Raw genomic sequence first — 19546 nt, forward strand, 5'->3', positions numbered from 1 at the left:
CCAGGGAAGTCCTAGTACAACAGGATAGTGCGCTAGCTGTGTGACCAGGAAGCAAGCCCTTCTCTCTTGGTGATCATTAATTCTCATATGCATTTGGGCATAGTGGGTGATTGGTCCACTCTCAGCTTCTTGACCATCAAAAGTCTCCAGGCGGATTGGTTTTTTCAGTGGCAGTAGCTCAAGGCCTTGGTCTTGGGCCCATTCCTTATCAATAAATCTCTTTCCTTTGGCACCAGTGTCAAGCATGGCATAGCTTAGCAGTTCTTTTTCATGTCGGGACAGGGTTATGGGCAGAATCATCAGGTTTGAACGGTAGGATTCCTCTTCAACAGTTAATCCTTGGGTGGCAGCAGCAGAGATACGGATAGTGCACTCATTCATCGTCTGGTTGTGACTTAGGCCAGGCTCACTCCTTTTGCTGACAGGTCTGGAGATGGGGAACGGTATCGTTCTGACACAGGTGTAGGTTCTGGGCTTGTAGGGGAGTGAGGACGGGGTGATAGATAGGCTGGGCGGACTCCCACAGGGCGATTATCAGGTAGTGGGCAGTTTCAGACCAAGTGGTTTTTGGAGCCACAATGGAAGCATTCCCCATGATCTCAACGGGAGGTTGTATGACGGTGAGCAGAAGACAGATCCATAACATCAGTATTGTTTTCAGCAGGCTGCAGTGTAGCAGGGTGTTCAGTGGGTCTGACAGGGTTGGTGGGTTTTGTAGCTGAGGCATAGGTTCAGGCAGCAGGTGGAGGGTTATTCTCATAGTGACGGCAGCAGTTTTCCAAGTCTTGCAAGAAATTGGCAAACTGGTGATATTCACAGTTTGGGGGTTCATTATGCATGAGCATTCCTCAGAGTTCTTGGTTGATAGCTTGTTCCAGCAGGGTAGGCAGAACATCTTCAGACATTTCCCCTTCTAGAGCGAGGTGCTGGAACTCAGCAAAGAACAGACCAAACTCTTTGTTGGCTTGGCGCAGGCGGAACAGTTCATTACAGGCATTGTTCACATGGTTCGGGTCACCAAAGGCTCGGTCCAGGATTTTTAGGATTTCTTCATAATCCTTTAACTGGCAGATGTGACGGCCTGGTCACGTTGGTTGGTTATCACGTGAGGCGTGGCTGTTTGCTTTGTTGCTTTGTTGATAAATATGGCGTTACCTTCTTTCTTCCTTCCTCATGTCAATTATCCTCGTCGAGAGCTACCTAGGTAGAACCCATGAGTTGGATGTTCCATTATCCTAGTAGAGCGCCGTGACAGCAGATTCCTTCCTTGATATATGGCAGAACTTGGGCATATGGAGCCCCTCTCAGGCGATTGGTCACATAGGTCATGCGGCTTTGCGGGGTGGGATAACGGTCATGGTTGACATTCATCTTCTCATGGATTTGGGAGATGAATTGGCGAAGATCCTTCCAGTCACCTTCAAATCGGTCTGGGTCAGGTAGGCATTCAGAGAGTCTGGCAGAGCTGGTAGATGGGGGATCAACCGACGCAGGCGTTCCCACTGGAGCAACTGTGTGTATTTCAGCAGTGGGTTCAGGAGTTCAGGCAGGTGTATTAACCACAGGAGTTGCTAGGCATAGTGCTTCATCCTCTTCCTTCAAGGCTTCAAGGTATTTCTGCTGTGATTCCTGTAGCTGTTCCTTCTGATATTCAATGATTCCCTGGTCTCAGGCTTGGTTTTTCTCTTGTTTGAGGTGTAGGGCAGAGAGTTCTTCCTTCAGGCGGCTCACTTCCATTTCAGAGGCTTGAAGCTTCAGGCTGGTCTGATCAGCTTGTCCTCTTGCTTCAGTAATAGCAGCCTCTGCCTCCTCAATATACTCATAAGCAAGGCGACAGTATTGAAACCATTCAGAGTGGTGGGTTGCAGCATGTTCAGTGAACTCCTCTAAACTGCCCGGCAAGAATGGTGGACGCGGGGCTGCAGACATCTTAACAGGCGTCAACTCCTAAGGGTTGGAGCTGTGTAGTGTCAGGGTGCGGGGTCCGGTGCAGGAATATAGTAGGAATTGACGAACAGATTAAGCTACAGGTCAGGCTATCTACAGGTTCATAGACAAGACGCAGCTCGAAGAGCTGCAACAGGATCGCGTTGGCGCAGATAGATATGAAGCGGGGTCTCTCGGATCGTAGCTCAGAGGGAAAATCGGGAGTCGATTTATTCCGGACTAACGAGGTCTATATGGAGAGGACCAGCGGAAGGTAGAGCTATATTGTCTATCGAACGTATATGCGCGTATGTAGCTGATTGAGTGCTTAATCTACTATATGTGTGCACACGTTGACTATAAGAATCTCCTGACCTCGCTACTCAGGCCAACTATTTATCCGATCGATCCTCATCACTCGGCATCCTGTGTCTTTAGCCATCACGCTGTCTTCGCGATCCCTACAGCATTAGAGTTGCTTTGCCAGCTCAGGACGAGTCTTTTACTGAGCTTCAGTCTGCTATTCGAATTAAATGGATAGTGGACGCATGACTGATCTCCAGTTCGCTAATTCTCTTTGCTCAACTTTGTTGCTAACCTCTCTGGCTATTGCTCATTTTCAGACACGAATCATCTTTCATTGGTATTATCCACATCCAGCTTGTACTGCCGTGCCCTGGTCTTCAGACTGTTACATGTTTCTCGCGATCCAGATACAGCAAACACACCATGACCGGAACATGGTTTAATCGAACTCCGATCCGAGATGTCCGCATACCAGAGGGCCGGAGACCTGATAGACCGGAATCAACGACCGAGTGAAGGGATGTGATAAGGTGGGTTGATTCGCAGCGCAACTTCCCGGAGGGCACCCGGAGGTACGGGATACGAAGAACGTTTCGTCGTTTTTCTTTTTTTTTTCTTTCTCGGCTCCGAGCAAACTCCCCGTTCTTCCTAAAGATTCTCGTTGAACAAAGGAAACAGAGGGCGACGGATAACCAGCCAATTGGACCCGCTGTCAGGCTATCAGTGGATCGTGCCGCTGATTTCAAATCGTCTGTTATTGGACAGTCGTGTCTCTTTCCGCGGAGATACAAAAACTGAACTTATCATCATCCCCAAAGGCTTCTTTTCTAGAGCCATTCTGCCCGAGCGGTGCAGGTATAAATATCGCTAATTACACTCAGTACAATAGCCTGTCTCATTTTCAATTGTCCAAGCTTATCACTCCCAGATACCGAAATGTCGCTCACTCCCGAACAAACCGAAATCATCAAGGCCACCGTGCCTGTTGTCAAAGAACATGGCAACACCATCACCACCGTTTTCTACAAGAACATGCTCGAAGCGCATCCCGAGCTGAACGCCATCTTCAACACCACCAACCAAGTCAATGGTCACCAGCCCCGCGCACTCGCTGGAGCCCTGTTCGCCTACGCCTCCAACATCGACAACCTTGGCGCCTTGGGTCCTGCCGTCGAACTCATTTGCAATAAGCATGCTTCGCTGTATATCCAACCTGAGCACTACGGCATCGTCGGCAAGTTTCTTCTCGAAGCAATGGGACAGGTTTTGGGCGACGCTCTGACTCCAGAGATCCTCGACGCCTGGGCGGCTGCCTACTGGCAGCTCGCCAACCTGTTCATTGGTCGTGAAAGTGATATCTACAAGCAGAGTGAGGGATGGACACAATGGCGCGACTTCCGGGTTGCACAGAAGGTCCCTGAGTCCGCGGAGATCACTTCGTTCTACCTCAAGCCTGTCGATGAGAAGCCTTTGCCCCGCTTCCGCCCCGGACAGTACATTTCCGTCCAAGTGCACGTTCCTCAGCTTGAATACCCTCAGGCCCGCCAATACTCTCTCAGCGACAAGCCCCGCGACGATTACTACCGCATCAGCGTGAAGAAGGAGACGGGCCTCAACACAGCGAAGCCGGAGGCCAAGGTCAACCCGGGTTATGTCTCCAACATCCTGCACGAGACCGTCAACGAGGGTGATGTGATCAAGGTCTCGCACCCTTGCGGTGACTTCTTCCTGGCTGAACAGGAGCCATCGCACCCGGTCGTCCTCATCGCGGCCGGTGTGGGCCTGACGCCACTGACCTCGATGCTCAACACACTGACCTCCACCCCCGCGGACTCTCAGCGCAAGATTCACTTCATCCACGGTGCGCGCACCACTTCCGTCCGCGCTTTCAAGGACCAGATTAAGTCTCGCGCTGAGCAACTCCCGAACCTCCAGGCCACCTTCTTCACCAGCTCCCCGTCTGCAGATGAGAAGCAGGGCGTCGACTATGACATCCAAGGCCGCATTGACGTGTCCAAGATGGATGCCAACAAGGATCTATTCCTGGACAATGCCCAGACAGAGTTCTACATCTGTGGTCCCACTTCCTTCATGAATGACATTGCCAACAGCTTAAAAACCCGGGGAGTCGCCTCGGAGCGTGTCCACATGGAATTGTTCGGCACTGGCGGCGTACCAGTTTAGGTTATGGCACGGCTGTCCGCACACTTTTACGATGTTACGACTGAGGATTGTAGGCTAGGATATATAATCATGTTTAAACGCTTATATGGATAGATCAATAAGACATCTCTCTATTCCACTACAGGTTCCGGATATTGCTGACAAGCTTGGAATATCGGAAAACTGAGTGTAAGATGCAATCATGCACAGAGTACGATGTTTTTTATGATATTCCTCTGTAAGTTCGTACTTTGGTTGCCATTAGACAGCGCGTTACCGACCTTGATTATACTTTCGCATTCATGGGCAATCTGTCTGGGGACTTTGTATATCTGACCTTGGCGCATTCCATATGATCATCCTGCTATACTTTTGTCTTGCATTCTTATGATATATAATCTTGTTTCCTAGATCACCTTAGGGATGGCGGTCGACATAAGCAAGTCGTTGATTGCGGGCATGACAGGATGAGTCAAATTGTTCTTCACGCTTGGACTGGTGCATAGCGTTTGGCCAGTGAAAGCTGTCAAAGCCTTGTCGGTCCGACAACGGTCCAATAGTAGTCGATGCCCACATTAAGCTTTTATATTCCTATCAATTACCATATGGCTCGCGTTTCTGTATACGGCCCCGGTTAGTAGATACGAAGTCATCCCATGAGATTCCATCGTTCAACGAGGTAATGCAATCCACAAGCAAGCTGCAAATAGGAGTCTTTTTTATCACAAACAAAACGCAGTTTTACATGAAAAAACTAATTAATATTGCGACTAGGACATTGATTCCGTCTGTGTCCTATTATAGTGGCGGGCCCGGTCTACTCTGTTTGCTCACGTGTACGATAGCTATATAGATGAGATCGAGAGTATCGTTGGCAAGCGCTCATTATTGACCATGCTCATGATACAGTCGTCATCAATTTTTCTTATATCATATAGATATCTATTCCCACATCGATCCGCCCGTTCTGACTGGGTATTTGACGCTTCTACCAGATCTATCCTGCCTCCTTCTGCGACTCCAACGGCGATGGTATCGGCGACCTTCCCGGCATAACGTCCAAGTTCGATCACTTGGCCAGTCTAGGCGTCAATGTCATCTGGATCTGCCCTATGTATGACAGCCCCCAGGTCGACATGGGCTATGACATATCCCACTACGAGGACGTCTACCGGCCGTATGGCACAATCCAGGACATGGAGACACTCATAGCAGAGACACACGCACGCGGCATGTACATAATGCTTGACCTAGTCATTAATCATACCTTCGACCAGCACGCATGGTTCAAGGAGTCTCGTTCTAGCAAAGACAACCCCAAGCGTGACTGGTACATCTGGAGGCCGGCCAAGTATTCGCCCACAGGTAAAAGATTGCCGCCCAAAAATTGGCGGTGCTGTTTTGGTGGCGGGAGCGCGTGGGAGTGGGACGAGCACACCGAAGAATACTACCTGCATGTGTGGGCAACCGAACAGCCTGACCTCAATTGGGACACCCTCGAAACACGCAAGGCCATCTACGCCTCTGCAATGGAGTTCTGGCTAAACCGCGGTGTGGACAGTTTCGCGTGGACACTGTCAACATGTATAGTAAGCCGCCGGATATGCCAGACGCACCCATCACCGACCCCAAGGCTCCTTATCAACCCGCCCTATCGCTGTATTGCAACGGCCCCAGAATATTCGAGTTTCTGGGGGAGATGAATGCAGTTCTTTCAAGGTACAGCGCCATCACAGTTGGCGAGCTGCCCTACACTCATGACACAAACCTTGTACTTGGATATTTGAGCGCTGGCGCCAAGAAGTTAGACATGGTCTTTCAGTTCGACGCCATCGAGGTAGGCTTCGGCGTAACACACAAGTACGAAACGACTACCAAGAACTTTACCTTGCCTGATTTTAAGGCTGCCGTTGGTGCGACTCAGAAACTCATCCGAGACACTGATGCATGGATCACCGTTTTCCTTGAGAACCATGACGAGCCCCGATCCGTCACTCAGTTCACTGATGACTGTCCAGATTTTCGCGTCAGTAGCGCAAAGCTGCTGGCTCTCATGGAGGCTTGCTCGAGTGGCACACAATATATTTACCAGGGCCAGGAGATTGGCCTCGTTAACGCTCCCAAGGAGATTTACTCGATCGAAAACTATCTCGACATTAGCAGCTGTCTATTCATCAAAATGGTCAAAGAGCGCCATGGTGCCGACAACAAGGAGGAGTTTGACAAGGCATTCAATGCTCTACAGCACCTTGCCAGGGACCATACTAGACTACCCATGCCGTGGAATGCGAAAGCAAAGTATGGCGGTTTCTCCGAAGCGGCTGAGATGAAGGGCCATGAGGTCAAAGAGCCATGGATGAAACCTCATCATTTGGTAGATGAGACCAACATCTCCTCCCAGCTCCATGATCCGGAGAGTGTGCTTGCTTTTTGGCGCAAGATGATCCGCTTTCGCCAGGAGCATTCAGATTTGCTTGTATACGGTGACTACAGAGATCTGCGTCTCCTGGCCAAGGACCTTTTTGTCTTTATAAAACCAGGACCTGTGAATTTCCTGTTCCGGCTAGTTTTGCCTTTTCTGGTATAGCCTCTCGATACGCCGTACTATAAACGTAGCCTGTCTGGCCTCCTAATATAGAGCTTTCCCTCACTGTTCTGACTTCGTCCCCTCCCAAATCTTTTTCTCTTAAATTGCGGCCCTCTCGCCTCCACTTCTGGTTTCCTTTACCTCGTTTACGTTGGCCAGCGTTTTGAGCTGATTCTATCTCCCTCTTTTCTATACAGTGAACTGGTTCATGACAACGAATTTGCGTCCGGGAGAAACCAATCCAATAGCATAAATGCCTCACCGGCGATTCCGTTGGTTATTTTCGCCATAGTCAGCAGTCACATTCCCGTAGAATGTGGTTCTGTAAAGTCTGGGACCGAACCTCACTGCCAATTGATGATTGGTTGGAGCTCTGTCATCAAATTTCCGTTCTGCTGTGCTCCGTGACACACTACCATGGAAAGGACAATACTACAAGAACCCAGTCCGGGAGTTTCATATTTGTTTTTATATGGAGTCTGATCCCGGGTCTTTATGGTGGCCAAGCCTTTTTTTTTTTTTTTTCAAAGCTTTCCGAACTAGGTGAATATAATGGTTTTCTGCTGCCTGCCCATAGTTTCTCTTGATATTCGGCCTATATTTACACTGGCAGGGCCTGGCGTCTATTCGATGGCTAATTATTGAACCTAAGTCTTGACTAGGCGCTTTCGAATTCCTTATCTTTGCGAGAATCAACAATTCTCGGCGGCGCATGCACCAAAGTCTTCGTCGTACTTGATTTGGTCAGTTCTCCATGCACCTCTCCTTGTGAGCTCGTCTGGCGGGAGTTCATCTTTTGGTCCACAACCTGTAACCCTTATATCGTGCAGTCAGTTCCAGAATCTTGCGAACCGTTGGGCGCAAGATCTTGTCAAAATTGTGGAAGACTCGCCCAGTACTTTTTTGTTTGCCCAAATCCGTCATGTCCAGGCCCATCTGTTGTCGAGTATCAGCATTGAACTGTCGATCTAATATTTGCTGCACAGCTACAAAACTTACGAGTAAAGATTCTTCCTGCGATATTACTAGTGTTTTTTATATGAATCTTTCGCAACAAGGGGGATCAACTGGGCGAATCATATCTATGCCCCTTAGCACTCTTGCTACTTTGACGGACTTGTGCCCTCTAGCTGGTATACCACCTCCATGCAAATAAATAATATGTACATGTCTTATGGTTCAAGTTCTAAACCAAGGATCGTTTAGAATTTCGCTTGCCGAAGCCCTGGCGGACGGCTCGAACCGTAGCAATTCTCGAATTATTTGGCCCAGCTTGGCGATATCCTCACCTGTCAAGCTTTCTCTTCGCTCACCATCAAAATAAATATCCTCCAGCCATTCTTGCAATCCAGGTCCCGAGTTTTCTGCACCAACTCCGCCGCCCATTGCTTCCCATAAGCCTAGCCATCTTTCAGGTAGTGCTTCACTTGTCATCTCTCGCATTTGGTCAACGAGGATCTTTGGCGTTATTAAGAAGTTATCAAAGGGCCGTTGGCCAACAAAGAGTTCGAAAAGCTATCACGCCTATTAACTTCGATCAACTGAACTTGTAGTTGGCGGCATTCTCACCATACATCCCAGGCTCTACAAATCCACACGATAATCCAGATGGTCTCCAAATATAGATTCGGGTGCCCGAACTGTTAGCGGTGTGTGAAGCGTTTGAGGGACGTTTGCTGCAAGAATGATTCGCCAAAGTCGACAATCTTGATGATATTTGACAACGGCCAAGAATGCGTCCCAGTGGGTCTGACAATGTATTCCGGTATACCAGGTTCTAGAGCTTTACCGTCACTCCTCTGGACATGTCCAATTTCTGGCTTTCCTAACGTCTCGATGAATTCCTTATCCGATACATTGTCCATGGACAGTATGGTGAAAGCCAGATTGCGAGTATGAAGGTCTATGCGAGGTGAGAACTATTTCAAAATGTGCTCTTAGAAGAAACATGGAGGTATGACCCACCTCCATGTCCAATTTTCTCTTGGTGCAGAAATTCAAGTTCAGAAACAACCTGTTTCGCAATGGTCTTAGCGAGCTTTCCAGAAAGTCTCCCATCAGAAAAGCGTGCATCTATCGTGTCAGGAACACTAGGCCCTAAGAGCTCAAATACCAAGCAGCGATGTGTTCCGTTAGGTCCCTCTAAATCGAAGTCATCAACCACGTGCATGACGTATGGAGGTCGGGGGTGTATTGATGCTAGTTTCTTCATAACATTCAGCTCGCGATGCTCCCTATCGTTGTCTTCCTCAGCAATACGAATATTCGTAGAGATCTGTGAACTACGAATGCGAATGCGAATGCGAATATCTCAAAATATTACGATTGTGTATTCGTGCCGACCCCTACAAAGGCTCACCGGAGACGACGGTTTCCTTTACTGTCCAACTGATCCAAGCGGTCCTGATTGCTGGATGATAACCGGGCAAACCACCGCTCCCGAAAAACTTCATTGTCCTCGCCCTCATACTGTCGGATGTTGCGATATATCTCCCCATCTGTCGGCTTCTTCTGATTGGCATATTCATCCAGCAGGGAAGTCCTCAGTTCTTCACCGATATCTACGTTGATGGTCAGCCTTGTAGATACCGAATGAATGAATGCGACAAGTCATACTGTCCAAATAGAGATCAACCATCCACCAGCGGTCAGCCGGAGGAAGCACCTCGGCTCATCCCTGCACACGTTGATGGCTATGGAGGGCCCGGAGCTGTCCCCCGCAGACTACCCATTACCCGCCCATGGGTTGGTATGGGCCTTCCGAGGTCTAACCTCAGGAACTCATAGGGACAAGAGGCTGCTAGCCTCGGGTTCATGGAATATGGTCTGTCATAGCTTTAGGGCTCGATATGGACAAGAAACCTGATTAAACAACAATAATAATAATATATGTATGCCGTGTGGCAAGGAACCGGATTGATAGGTGGATTGGCTTACCAAACCTGCTGTTGGCCGTGGAAATTGATGCGGACTAAATTAGATACATGAAAGCCTTGCATGGTAGTATCCAACTCATTTCTGGGACAATTTCTAAACCATATAATGCTCCAGTCAACTTGATTCAATTCGTCTAGTTGTGATTATGGGAGCTTAGCTCATGTACAGGCGAGTCGTGTTTTCGGAGCTTAGTTCATATATGTGTGATGTAGCGCTGGCTGCATGCAACTCGTGCGGTTGATTGGAATATTGTTGCGGTGGAAAACTGACCTGGCTCATGAATGGCTGTTCCTGGGTGGCCAATGGCGTACCGATCTCAGGCATTACCCTGAATATGCTTCCGGTGGATTTCGTGGACGTAACGGGGCCCAAGATCATGACTGTTGCAATCTCGGAAAGCCTGGGTCAGTTGCTAGGCAGGACTGTCGATGATCGCGATTTTTCCGGCATCAAACAACCCAAGTTACTTGGTGATGTCCTGATTATTCCAGGGAATTCCTTCGCTGCACGCCAGAATGGATATCCGACGGACCAAGAGACACTCTTGTGACACACCATTATGAGGGCTCCTGGAAGCAGACGGATTCAGAAGCAAAGGAGAGGGAAAAAAAAACAGAAAGAAAAGGAACCAGAATCAAAAGAAAATACTGCGACTGGATAGGAGCAAGGCATAGTCCAGATTATTGAAGGCCTACATTTAATGTTACTTTTATGGAAATTCAATTCAGTCACCAATCTCCTTATCCTGTCAGGATGGTAGACCTGTGGGTTGTCAGGGTGCAGAGTTGGGTTCTACAGGCAACAGAATATATTAATAATTGACGAACAGGGTCAGCTACAGGTCAGGCTATCTACAGGTACATAGGCAAGACGCAGTTCGGAGAGCTGCACAGGATCGGCGTTGGCACGGAGAGATATTGATGTAAGTTAAGATGGATTAATAGTCGGCGGATGACGTGAAGGCGGAGACGGACGGCAGTTCCCCTCAGAGTATAGCGTGAGAGGCTAAGCCCAATCAAGTACACACCAAACCGCATCGGGTGCGCGAGACACAGGCGCTAAAACCGAACGGGGGAGTTGTCAAAAACGGCCACGGTCTGGTAAATGCCAATTGTACTATAGTGGCTGCGGCGCAGGGCCTCTACACGGCGCTTAGGGAAGGGTAGTGATTCGCTGAACCACTATGCTGGGAACACGCCGGAACCCCCGGCAAGGTGGAGACACTGGCGTTGACCAGTTCAGATAAGGATGGGCGATGGCCCGACCCCCAGGGATAAGGAATTAAGCCAATCCCTACTAATTGCAGACAAGGCAGAAACACCGACAACGAAGGATCGTGCTTGTCTTAGTTTTTAGAGCCATGCGTTCAGTTGCTAGGTCTGCAACTCCTTGATGCTTAATATGCACCTCTTGATGTATTTTATCTGGGTTCTCACTGCTCCTTTTCCCATCAAGGCAGTTCCGAACAGAAAATGATTGTTCTAGCCTTCTAGGGAAGTTGCGTCTGGGCCATGCCTCTTCATCATTGTGCAGCATAGTACAAATGGGGTATCATAACAATTTGCGGCACAGCAACTGGCAGCTGATCAACATCAAAGGATCATCGAGCCTCACTAGTATAGGGTGGCGTAGCAGAGTTTCGTAAGGGCAATTTGTAACGCCATGAGGTTATATCTCTAGGTGTCTATATGACTATTACGGTGAATCGGCTACGTATCGCTATCGTATTGCTATCAGTAGTGTTTTGCAAGGTAATCCTAGTATCCTGAGGAACGAATCGCTTGTTCCTACATTCCTCCCATCTATCCTCTGGTTTCCTCTTATATACTTCACCCTCTGTATGTGTGCCGAGAGCGAGCCCTTAACAAGTCGTCTATGTAAGCTAACGATCCTTCACTGGTGATTGCCTGAGCCGTTAGGCTGTCAAGCGTCGAGTGGTTACAAATCCTTTATAACAACCAGAAGTGGAGAGCATTTACGCCGTAGTTTCCTTGTATAACTTTCACTAGTTTCGGCTGGGGCAATTAGTTAGGACGCTTGTTTTAGGCCCGGTTTTGCTTGTATGTACGTGAATGCATCAATCCTGTTGGAAATGATGCTTTAATGGCGCATTATGGTTAAAATTTGGACAGTATGTAAATGTCCTAATCTCAATTTGCCATTGCTGAAGGAAGCAAGGTAACTTTGGATTCAAGCAGCTTGCTAACAGGGACCCTGCTCCTTCAGTGAAAATGTCCCAAGTAGAGTGGCACAGAAAACCCGCAAATCCGCCTCCGAATCCACACCAAATCTGGAGAGTATAGGTGGATTAAGGTGTCTCCGAATCCAATCCAACCCAAAGCTAATCATGGTTGGCTTAGTATATCACACGTTCCATCGAAGTAGGTTGAGTGCGGATTTTGAAGCGAATCAGATTCTGTTCATCCAACCCGCTCCAACATGCTCCGAATTCAACCGTAGTCCCAACGTGAAAATGAAGCGATACATATAATTGATTGCCTTGTTGATATTCTTATTGATAGTTAGTTCCAGCCTCCAGGCTGTGAACATACTCTGTTCCTAGATTGCAGTTATTTTTCAACAGTAAGCGTCTGAAAGGCTTCCTTTGTTGTTTGCAAGTGGAATTTGGGAAATAACTTCATTCAGTCAGCGCACTTGATCACATTGACTGAACCAGCAGGTCCTCTAGGGATACACGGTCTATCAGTCCGTCGGATCGGCAAGCAGTGATCTATGCTCTCAGCAGGTGGCGGATTCAAAGAGGGTACCTTTTTTTTTTTTTTTAAAAAAAAAAAAAAAAAGCCCCTAAAAAGGCACTCAAAGAAATGCCTCATACAGGGCACATCCACTTGAGTCCACAAAGTGCCAAGCTGGGTCGGCGCTTCAGTTTACACATTCCTTTGGGGGAAAGAAATGCGGCACAGTCATTATGCTGTTATGTATTCTTGGTGCTTAGACTTTCCAATAATGGAATATCAGGACTCCGCCAAAAGAATAAAAAAAAGTATGTTTGGTCCCGAAGCGACACGAGGGCTAGAATACAAGCTAGCCTAATCTGACAAGCCCCTCGTGGACCCAAGTGGACGCACCCTGCAAGATTTTACTGTACCTTTCTATGTTGTCCTTCGTGTGATCGTGACAGTGAGCCCAACCTGGGTCGTTCCCTCTATGATTCTGATACAGTGGTTCGGCGAATCACCAGGCCATCCTAAGCGCTATGCCTGTGGGGGCCAACTGCGCCAAATGAGTCTCAATCAGAAACTCTGTGTCTGGATTGGCCCATTGGAATTATGTTTCCTGCCCAAGGATACGTCAGAGGGAAACACATTACACGTGTATGGAGTACATGCGCAGGTATTTCACCCGCAAGAATGCCAGGGGAGTATGCTAATATTGTATCCTCTTTGGTTCTATGAACATTAGTTATACTCCTGCAAATTTTCATACTTATTCCTCTTCACGTTATCCACCACGAACCCGGTTTACAAACTTACAAAGCGTTGCGCCCAAATACAGTCTGTTGATCCGACGGACAACATACCCGGAAGAACGACGACGATGCATTTAGCAGCCCTTATATGTTTCTGTATTTCCGCCACCAACGCTCTGAAGCACTATGGGATGATACCCTCGGTGGACGTGCAGAACACCGTCCAGGAACATGCTAAGAAATTCTTGGAAACTGATATGGAGCTTGTCTCTGTATTCACGACGGACAACCACCATGTCCATAATGGATCCGATTTTCTAAGACAGTCAACGACATTTTTGCCTTGTCTATCCACAGTTCCAGGGAAAGTGCCATCGGAGCCCGGAATCCCGTGAATGGCAAGTGTCAGGGTCATGGTAACATACATGATAACTTGAGCGACGACCAGATAAAGTTGATATGTGGTAGCTTGGCCGGCAGTGCAGGTCAGGCCGTGAGCACAATAATTGAAGTTGTGGAGAGCAAGGTGTGCACTGAAGCCGGCACTGGTCATCCACTGCAATCCTGCAAGACCATAGTTGGGTTCATTAAGGGCACTGGTCAGGGCTTCACCACTATAGAGGTCAACAACTATTGTCCTGCTTTCCTGAGTTTATTTGTGGGATGTAAGGGTAATAATGCAAAGGCCTATGCAGAGAACAACAAGATAGAGATGACTGCATTCAACTCTCAGAAGGATTACAACTGCGACACTACCAAGGAAAAATGCATTGAGACAACTGTGGGCTGAGGGCTTTGTACCTGCATGCCAGTGTCACTTCCCTGCTACATGCATTGCTTGTGTATAGCCTATGCTACAGTGTCACTTGTGCAAAGATCTGAGAAAGCATAAACAGTACATACCTCAGTAATGTACATACACTTCTTTGAATCCCACAGCACTTCTTTAAATTATAGAAAAAGGATATCAATTTTTCATGCTCAGGTTGCTAGGCGCTACATGCAACTTTAACAGCACTGTGCTCAGCATCCGCCACGGACTCGGAATAGTAGATTATAATGAATTGAATTCCTATCTCAACTATTGTAGCCATTAGCGAGAATATAAAATTTCAGAAGAAAAGAGAAGAGGAAATAATGGGAGGAAGTCAACTTGTTGAAGAAAGAACATGAGTGTAAGTGTGGTGGCTACCTGAGGTAAATAGGTGGCCATATGGCTCGCTTCTTGGATAGCTTCAACCAAGAGATGTCTGAACATCGTGAGGCACTAGAAAGGGTCTAACCTTTACAGATATATCTACATTGGCTTGTACTTATGATACAGGAAAGAAATAGACATATGAAACGACATGAAAATCACATAATGAAGCACAGAGTGATGATCAACCTGCATAAACAAGATCCCTTCAAAAGCATCAGTGATAAGGAGAGTCATAAAAAGAATCATAGCTCCCTCTATGAACTGTTTAACCCTGTTAACCGCACTAGGAGTGTGCGGGTGGGAGCTGTCCCCATTTTCTGTCTTCATGTTGCTTTGTATGCCTGCAACACAAGTTATGTACTATATTAGGCAGTGGTATGTTAACTGAAATGTGTGCTGACAGACTAGGTGAGTGCTGGACCTAAGAAATAGATGTATCCTACCTATAGCCAACAAGTGTTCAAATTGCAGTCTGAGTTGGTAATAGATAATATAAAGAATAGTTCATACAAGGGTATGACACTTCAGAGGAGTAGCAGGAGTGTAATATTCATAGGGTCAAAGGAGGTATGACCTTGTACAAAGACGGATCGCTGGCCTCTAGAAGGAAGCCACGGTCGGAATCATATATACTAGAGTGGACAGGATAGTCATGTGACTCCGGATCTATATAACACCGTTGCCCGGTTTTGGTGGCTGAAACGGGGAAGCTTCGGGGTAACGGTGCCAATTCTCCAGATAGTCGTACAAGGCCAATATGACAAACTGGAACTACAGCAATAGTTTCATGCGGTAGAACATACACGTAGTATTAAAGTATCGTAGAGTGCTCAACCATCTATAGCGTATGGCTATGATGTCCCTCTTTATATATAAGGAATCTTCCGTTTTCGGTAATCAGGCCGTTTGCAGTAACCGGGCCGACTGTTGACCCATCTTGACTCTCATCATTCATCACTCCCCTTCGTTCGATACCACATCAAAAGACAATATACTAAACAAGTAAAACTAAACAATCTCACAATCTGATATGGCGGTGTTGAACGCTCAGATATGAAGTACACGGCTGTTCACGATTTGCCGATTTACCTATATTGCCGATACTATACCGGTGACTATTAGACCTCGGCACAGCCCTGGGCATGCCCGGCGGGCTACAACGGGCTCTAAGTGCCTGCCCGGTGGGCAAGAACGAGCGCCCGCCGGGCTGTCAAACAGTGCAAACATAGGGGAGCCTATGACATGCATTAACTTATAATGCGAACAGCATCTCATAGAGCCTACTAAACTCATTGCTTCCAACCAGTGAAGGAAATGCTGTTTCAAAAAAGCTAGGATTTCGTCTTCAGCAAAACGATCTTTGCTCTGCACTATATGGTATGCCCAGTGGCGACAGGAATATTGCAGGTCTTGTGGAAGATGATCAGTGATGACTCGCTGATCAATCACCGTGCGCTGTGTTCCGTAGCTTGATAGACTGCAAATGTTGTGTTTTAATCTGGAGTTTATGATGTGGAGGCACTGCGACATTTTTTTTTGTGTGTCTATGTCTCATTCACGTGGAACTCACTTTTTGTGTCAATAAGGAATTCCCGGAATGATAAATGCAGAATGCGGACCGGTGCATTAATCTCCTCTGGTATAGAGAGAACTGAATGTAATTTATTCAACAGGTAGCTGATATCCTCCATTGGTATACCAAGAAATTGACCAAGAATATGCATTGAGAGAGGAGTAGCAAGAAAACATATAATCCCAACTATTGTCACGGCGCTCTACTAGGATAATGGAACATCCAACTCATGGGTTCTACCTAGGTAGCTCTCGACGAGGATAATTGACATGAGGAAGGAAGAAAGAAGGTAACGCCATATTTATCAACAAAGCAACAAAGCAAACAGCCACGCCTCACGTGATAACCAACCAACGTGACCAGGCCGTCACATTACCCCCCGGCTTCAATAGACATTGTCCTCAATGTCATGGTCAACCACAGGTAAGAACACATGAGAAAGCAACAATACATGAGACACTTGAAAAGAAAACACATGAACATATCCAAACATTTCCAGAAATCAGTCATCAGTCACCACTACCATTTCTCTCTAAACTCGCGAGCATCTGCTGATTCCATAGCTTATCAGATTCCTTGTGTGCTTTCATGGGACAGTTCTTCACCCAATGGTCAGGGGAACCACATCTCACACAGGATCCTTGTTGCCGACGTCTGTTCCTTTCATCCAAGGAGGTGGACGATGCTGACAGAGAGTTGATATTGACAACACTGAGATCCATAGCGTCCGACTTGGTGTGAGAGCCGGATTGGTGTGATTGAGAGTGGGAAACATTGGTGGAATTTGAGCTGAAAGAATGACTTCCCAGTTGTTGAACCACACGAAGGAAATCAGTGTAGGATTTTGGAAGATTCAACTGCTGATTGAGACGTCCTCGAAGAGTAGGATTGAGGCCTTTCCTGAACGCTGAAATCTTGGTAACATCAGGCCAGTCTTTGCCCTTCGCCTCATAAAGAATCCTCTCAAACTTGGCGATGTAGGCTGCCACAGATTCACCACTATCCTGCTTTAGGACTAGTAGATGATCTTCAGCTTCTTGAACCTTGTTGGGGTTGTCGTAAACCAGAGATAGTTGGTCAAGGATAGTGTTGTAATCCCAGGTGTTGGTGTCTTCTGCATAAGATAACTGAGGGAGAACTAGAGCTTGGACTTTGCTTTCCAGATTCAGATAGATATAGTAGAACTGAGCCACTGCATCACCTATAGCTGGAGCATCAATCCTAAGCTTAGCCTTCATCGAAGCAAGCCAGGTATCAAACTTCAAAGATTGACCGTTGAATTTCTCAGGATCGGGAAGACATGGCTTCGGTCGTTGTGGTGGTTTGGGTTCGTTTTTGATGGATTCGATTTCATTCTGGAGGGCTCGGATTGTAGTAGAAAATTCGTTTCGGAGTTCTTGAAAGGGGTCCATGATCTTGAGAAAGAAAGGAATGATGAGCTTGAGTCTTGAATCTTGAGTCTTGAAAACTTGAAAGGGTGCCAGCTCTGCCACTGCTTCTGGACTTCTTGAGAGACTTGAAACTGAAGAAAACTTGAATACTTGAGGATGGAAATCACTGTTATAGCCTGGTCAGCTCCCAAACTGCGGCACCAGTAAAATCCCTTGATGGGAGCCTTTGGTATTTCTCTCCCTAAGGCATAAAAGGAGGATGTCAATTATTATGTCACGGCGCTCTACTAGGATAATGGAACATCCAACTCATGGGTTCTACCTAGGTAGCTCTCGACGAGGATAATTGACATGAGGAAGGAAGAAAGAAGGTAACGCCATATTTATCAACAAAGCAACAAAGCAAACAGCCACGCCTCACGTGATAACCAACCAACGTGACCAGGCCGTCACAACTATGTCCTTGAACTTTTTGACATTATCCTCTGATTCGCTCTCATTGTCAGGATCTAGGACTTGCTCCAATACCTGTTGGTACATTTTCTTCATCTGGGTTACAGGTGTGGCTTCCCTGGATTCAAGAACTGCGGCAAGGCGCTTTCCTGGGCGATCTTTAATAAAGCGACACACCGTTGCGGCGAAAATAGAAAGAGGAACAGACATTGCAACCAAGTTATGAAATGCATCATCTCCAGGCCATTCACGAGCAAGTGATTTATCCTTCCGGATTTTTGACAGCTGGTCTTTCAGAAATAGCTGTATATCATGCTCAGTCATGGGGGCTTCTTCAAGCGCTTGAACCTGATAATCTTGAAATTGGTTCAACCCAGCACGTACTGATTCTTCTGGTCTGCTCGACAGGAATATCCGTAGACAGATGGATTTGGATTCTTGCAACTTGGGTAGAAGCTGCAATATAACCCTGACATTGTCTTCTTGTTCACACTCATCCAATGCGTTGATCACGATCACCATAAGCATAGCCTCATTCAGTTTCAACCTGAGCAGTGGCTGAATAAGAAGTTGTCAAATTGTCGACTGAGAGCTTTTGTTGAAAGATCTGGATCATCTTCGATCACTCTTGAGATATCACTTGTCAGTTCTCGATTACTGGTCATTAATTGCCTCGTGATTGTTGATATAAATCTTTTTGCATTATCGCTGTCGGCTTCACCTCTTTTGAAGAAGAAACTGGCTCCGAGGAGCCCCTTTTTATCAAAGGATTGTGCGACTGTCCGGGCAATGGTGGACTTTCCAGTCCCTGCCATGCCATTCAACAAAAATATAAGTTTGCTGTCTGGTTTTTTGGCCCAATCTGTGACTTGGCATTGAAGCCAAGTTCTGGTGTCTGGAAGGCACATCTCGTCATGTTGATTTGCAAATGAGTCATAAGGTGCTCCTTCTGCAACGGGTAGGTTGAACATCAAGAAACTCTACACCCTTTTCTTCAGTTGCCTCCTGTTTCTCTTCTTCTGAGAGAAAGTTGTTTAACAATTCCAGCTGTTGCTCCTCAAGGTTGAATCTTGATGCACACATATACATCATAAGATCCCGGATGGTAGTGGCATTCAGTGAGCCCCGACGGTAGTGACAGATGTCTCCGGCAGAATTGAAAAGCCGTTCAACACCTGCACCAGTTGCTGGAATAGAGAGAACATCCCGTGCAACACTAGCAAGAGCTGGATATTTATATTGATTCTCCTTCCATAATATACGAGGAGAAATTTTAACAGTATCTGTCACGGAGCATGAGTGCTTGCTAAGTCACATGACATGTTTGACTCTGAAATGAGCGGGTAGCTCAGGAATCGGGGAATCGGGAAGCCGATAATCCGGACTGCACGAGGCTATGTGGCGAAGAGTCTTATTTAATCAGAAGGATATGATATTGAAACCTATAGACACCTTGATAATAGAATGAGTGCTTGATCTTTGACATGTATGAGCCAGTCGACCATATATATATACGCATAGTGAACTCGCCACTCGGGCCGACTATTTATCCAACCGGCCTTTATTCAGCTTTCATCAG

General features: G+C 47.0%; 7 protein-coding genes across 7 annotated transcripts; 3 read left to right on the forward strand and 4 right to left on the reverse strand.

Moving 5' to 3' along the window:
- Positions 1-1668: 1668 nt before the first annotated feature.
- ACHE_60555A (uncharacterized protein) lies at positions 1669-1929 on the reverse strand (the record flags this gene model as incomplete). The annotated part of the gene is made up of 1 exon (XM_043281743.1): positions 1669-1929. The coding sequence occupies one exon, from the start codon at positions 1927-1929 to the stop codon at positions 1669-1671; it is 261 nt and encodes an 86-aa protein (XP_043139191.1).
- A 1239-nt stretch (positions 1930-3168) lies between these two features.
- fhpA (flavohemoprotein) lies at positions 3169-4416 on the forward strand (the record flags this gene model as incomplete). The annotated part of the gene is made up of 1 exon (XM_043281744.1): positions 3169-4416. The coding sequence occupies one exon, from the start codon at positions 3169-3171 to the stop codon at positions 4414-4416; it is 1248 nt and encodes a 415-aa protein (XP_043139192.1).
- A 1115-nt stretch (positions 4417-5531) lies between these two features.
- ACHE_60557S (uncharacterized protein) lies at positions 5532-6982 on the forward strand (the record flags this gene model as incomplete). Its single annotated transcript, XM_043281745.1, has 2 exons — positions 5532-5929; positions 5986-6982. 2 exons carry the CDS (start codon positions 5532-5534, stop codon positions 6980-6982), a joined length of 1395 nt encoding a protein of 464 aa, XP_043139193.1.
- A 1643-nt stretch (positions 6983-8625) lies between these two features.
- ACHE_60558A (uncharacterized protein) lies at positions 8626-9152 on the reverse strand (the record flags this gene model as incomplete). Its single annotated transcript, XM_043281746.1, has 2 exons — positions 8626-8885; positions 8948-9152. The coding sequence occupies 2 exons, from the start codon at positions 9150-9152 to the stop codon at positions 8626-8628; spliced, it is 465 nt and encodes a 154-aa protein (XP_043139194.1).
- A 1101-nt stretch (positions 9153-10253) lies between these two features.
- On the forward strand, positions 10254-10469 carry ACHE_60559S (uncharacterized protein; the record flags this gene model as incomplete). The annotated part of the gene is made up of 1 exon (XM_043281747.1): positions 10254-10469. The coding sequence occupies one exon, from the start codon at positions 10254-10256 to the stop codon at positions 10467-10469; it is 216 nt and encodes a 71-aa protein (XP_043139195.1).
- A 7462-nt stretch (positions 10470-17931) lies between these two features.
- On the reverse strand, positions 17932-18495 carry ACHE_60560A (uncharacterized protein; the record flags this gene model as incomplete). The annotated part of the gene is made up of 1 exon (XM_043281748.1): positions 17932-18495. The coding sequence occupies one exon, from the start codon at positions 18493-18495 to the stop codon at positions 17932-17934; it is 564 nt and encodes a 187-aa protein (XP_043139196.1).
- Positions 18496-18509: 14 nt separating this feature from the next.
- ACHE_60561A (uncharacterized protein) lies at positions 18510-18938 on the reverse strand (the record flags this gene model as incomplete). Its single annotated transcript, XM_043281749.1, has 1 exon — positions 18510-18938. One exon carries the CDS (start codon positions 18936-18938, stop codon positions 18510-18512), a length of 429 nt encoding a protein of 142 aa, XP_043139197.1.
- Between the last annotated feature and the right edge of the window lie 608 nt (positions 18939-19546).

The sequence above is a fragment of the Aspergillus chevalieri genome, chromosome 6 (genome assembly GCF_016861735.1).
Source record: "Aspergillus chevalieri M1 DNA, chromosome 6, nearly complete sequence".
Taxonomy (NCBI): Eukaryota; Fungi; Ascomycota; class Eurotiomycetes; order Eurotiales; family Aspergillaceae; genus Aspergillus; species Aspergillus chevalieri.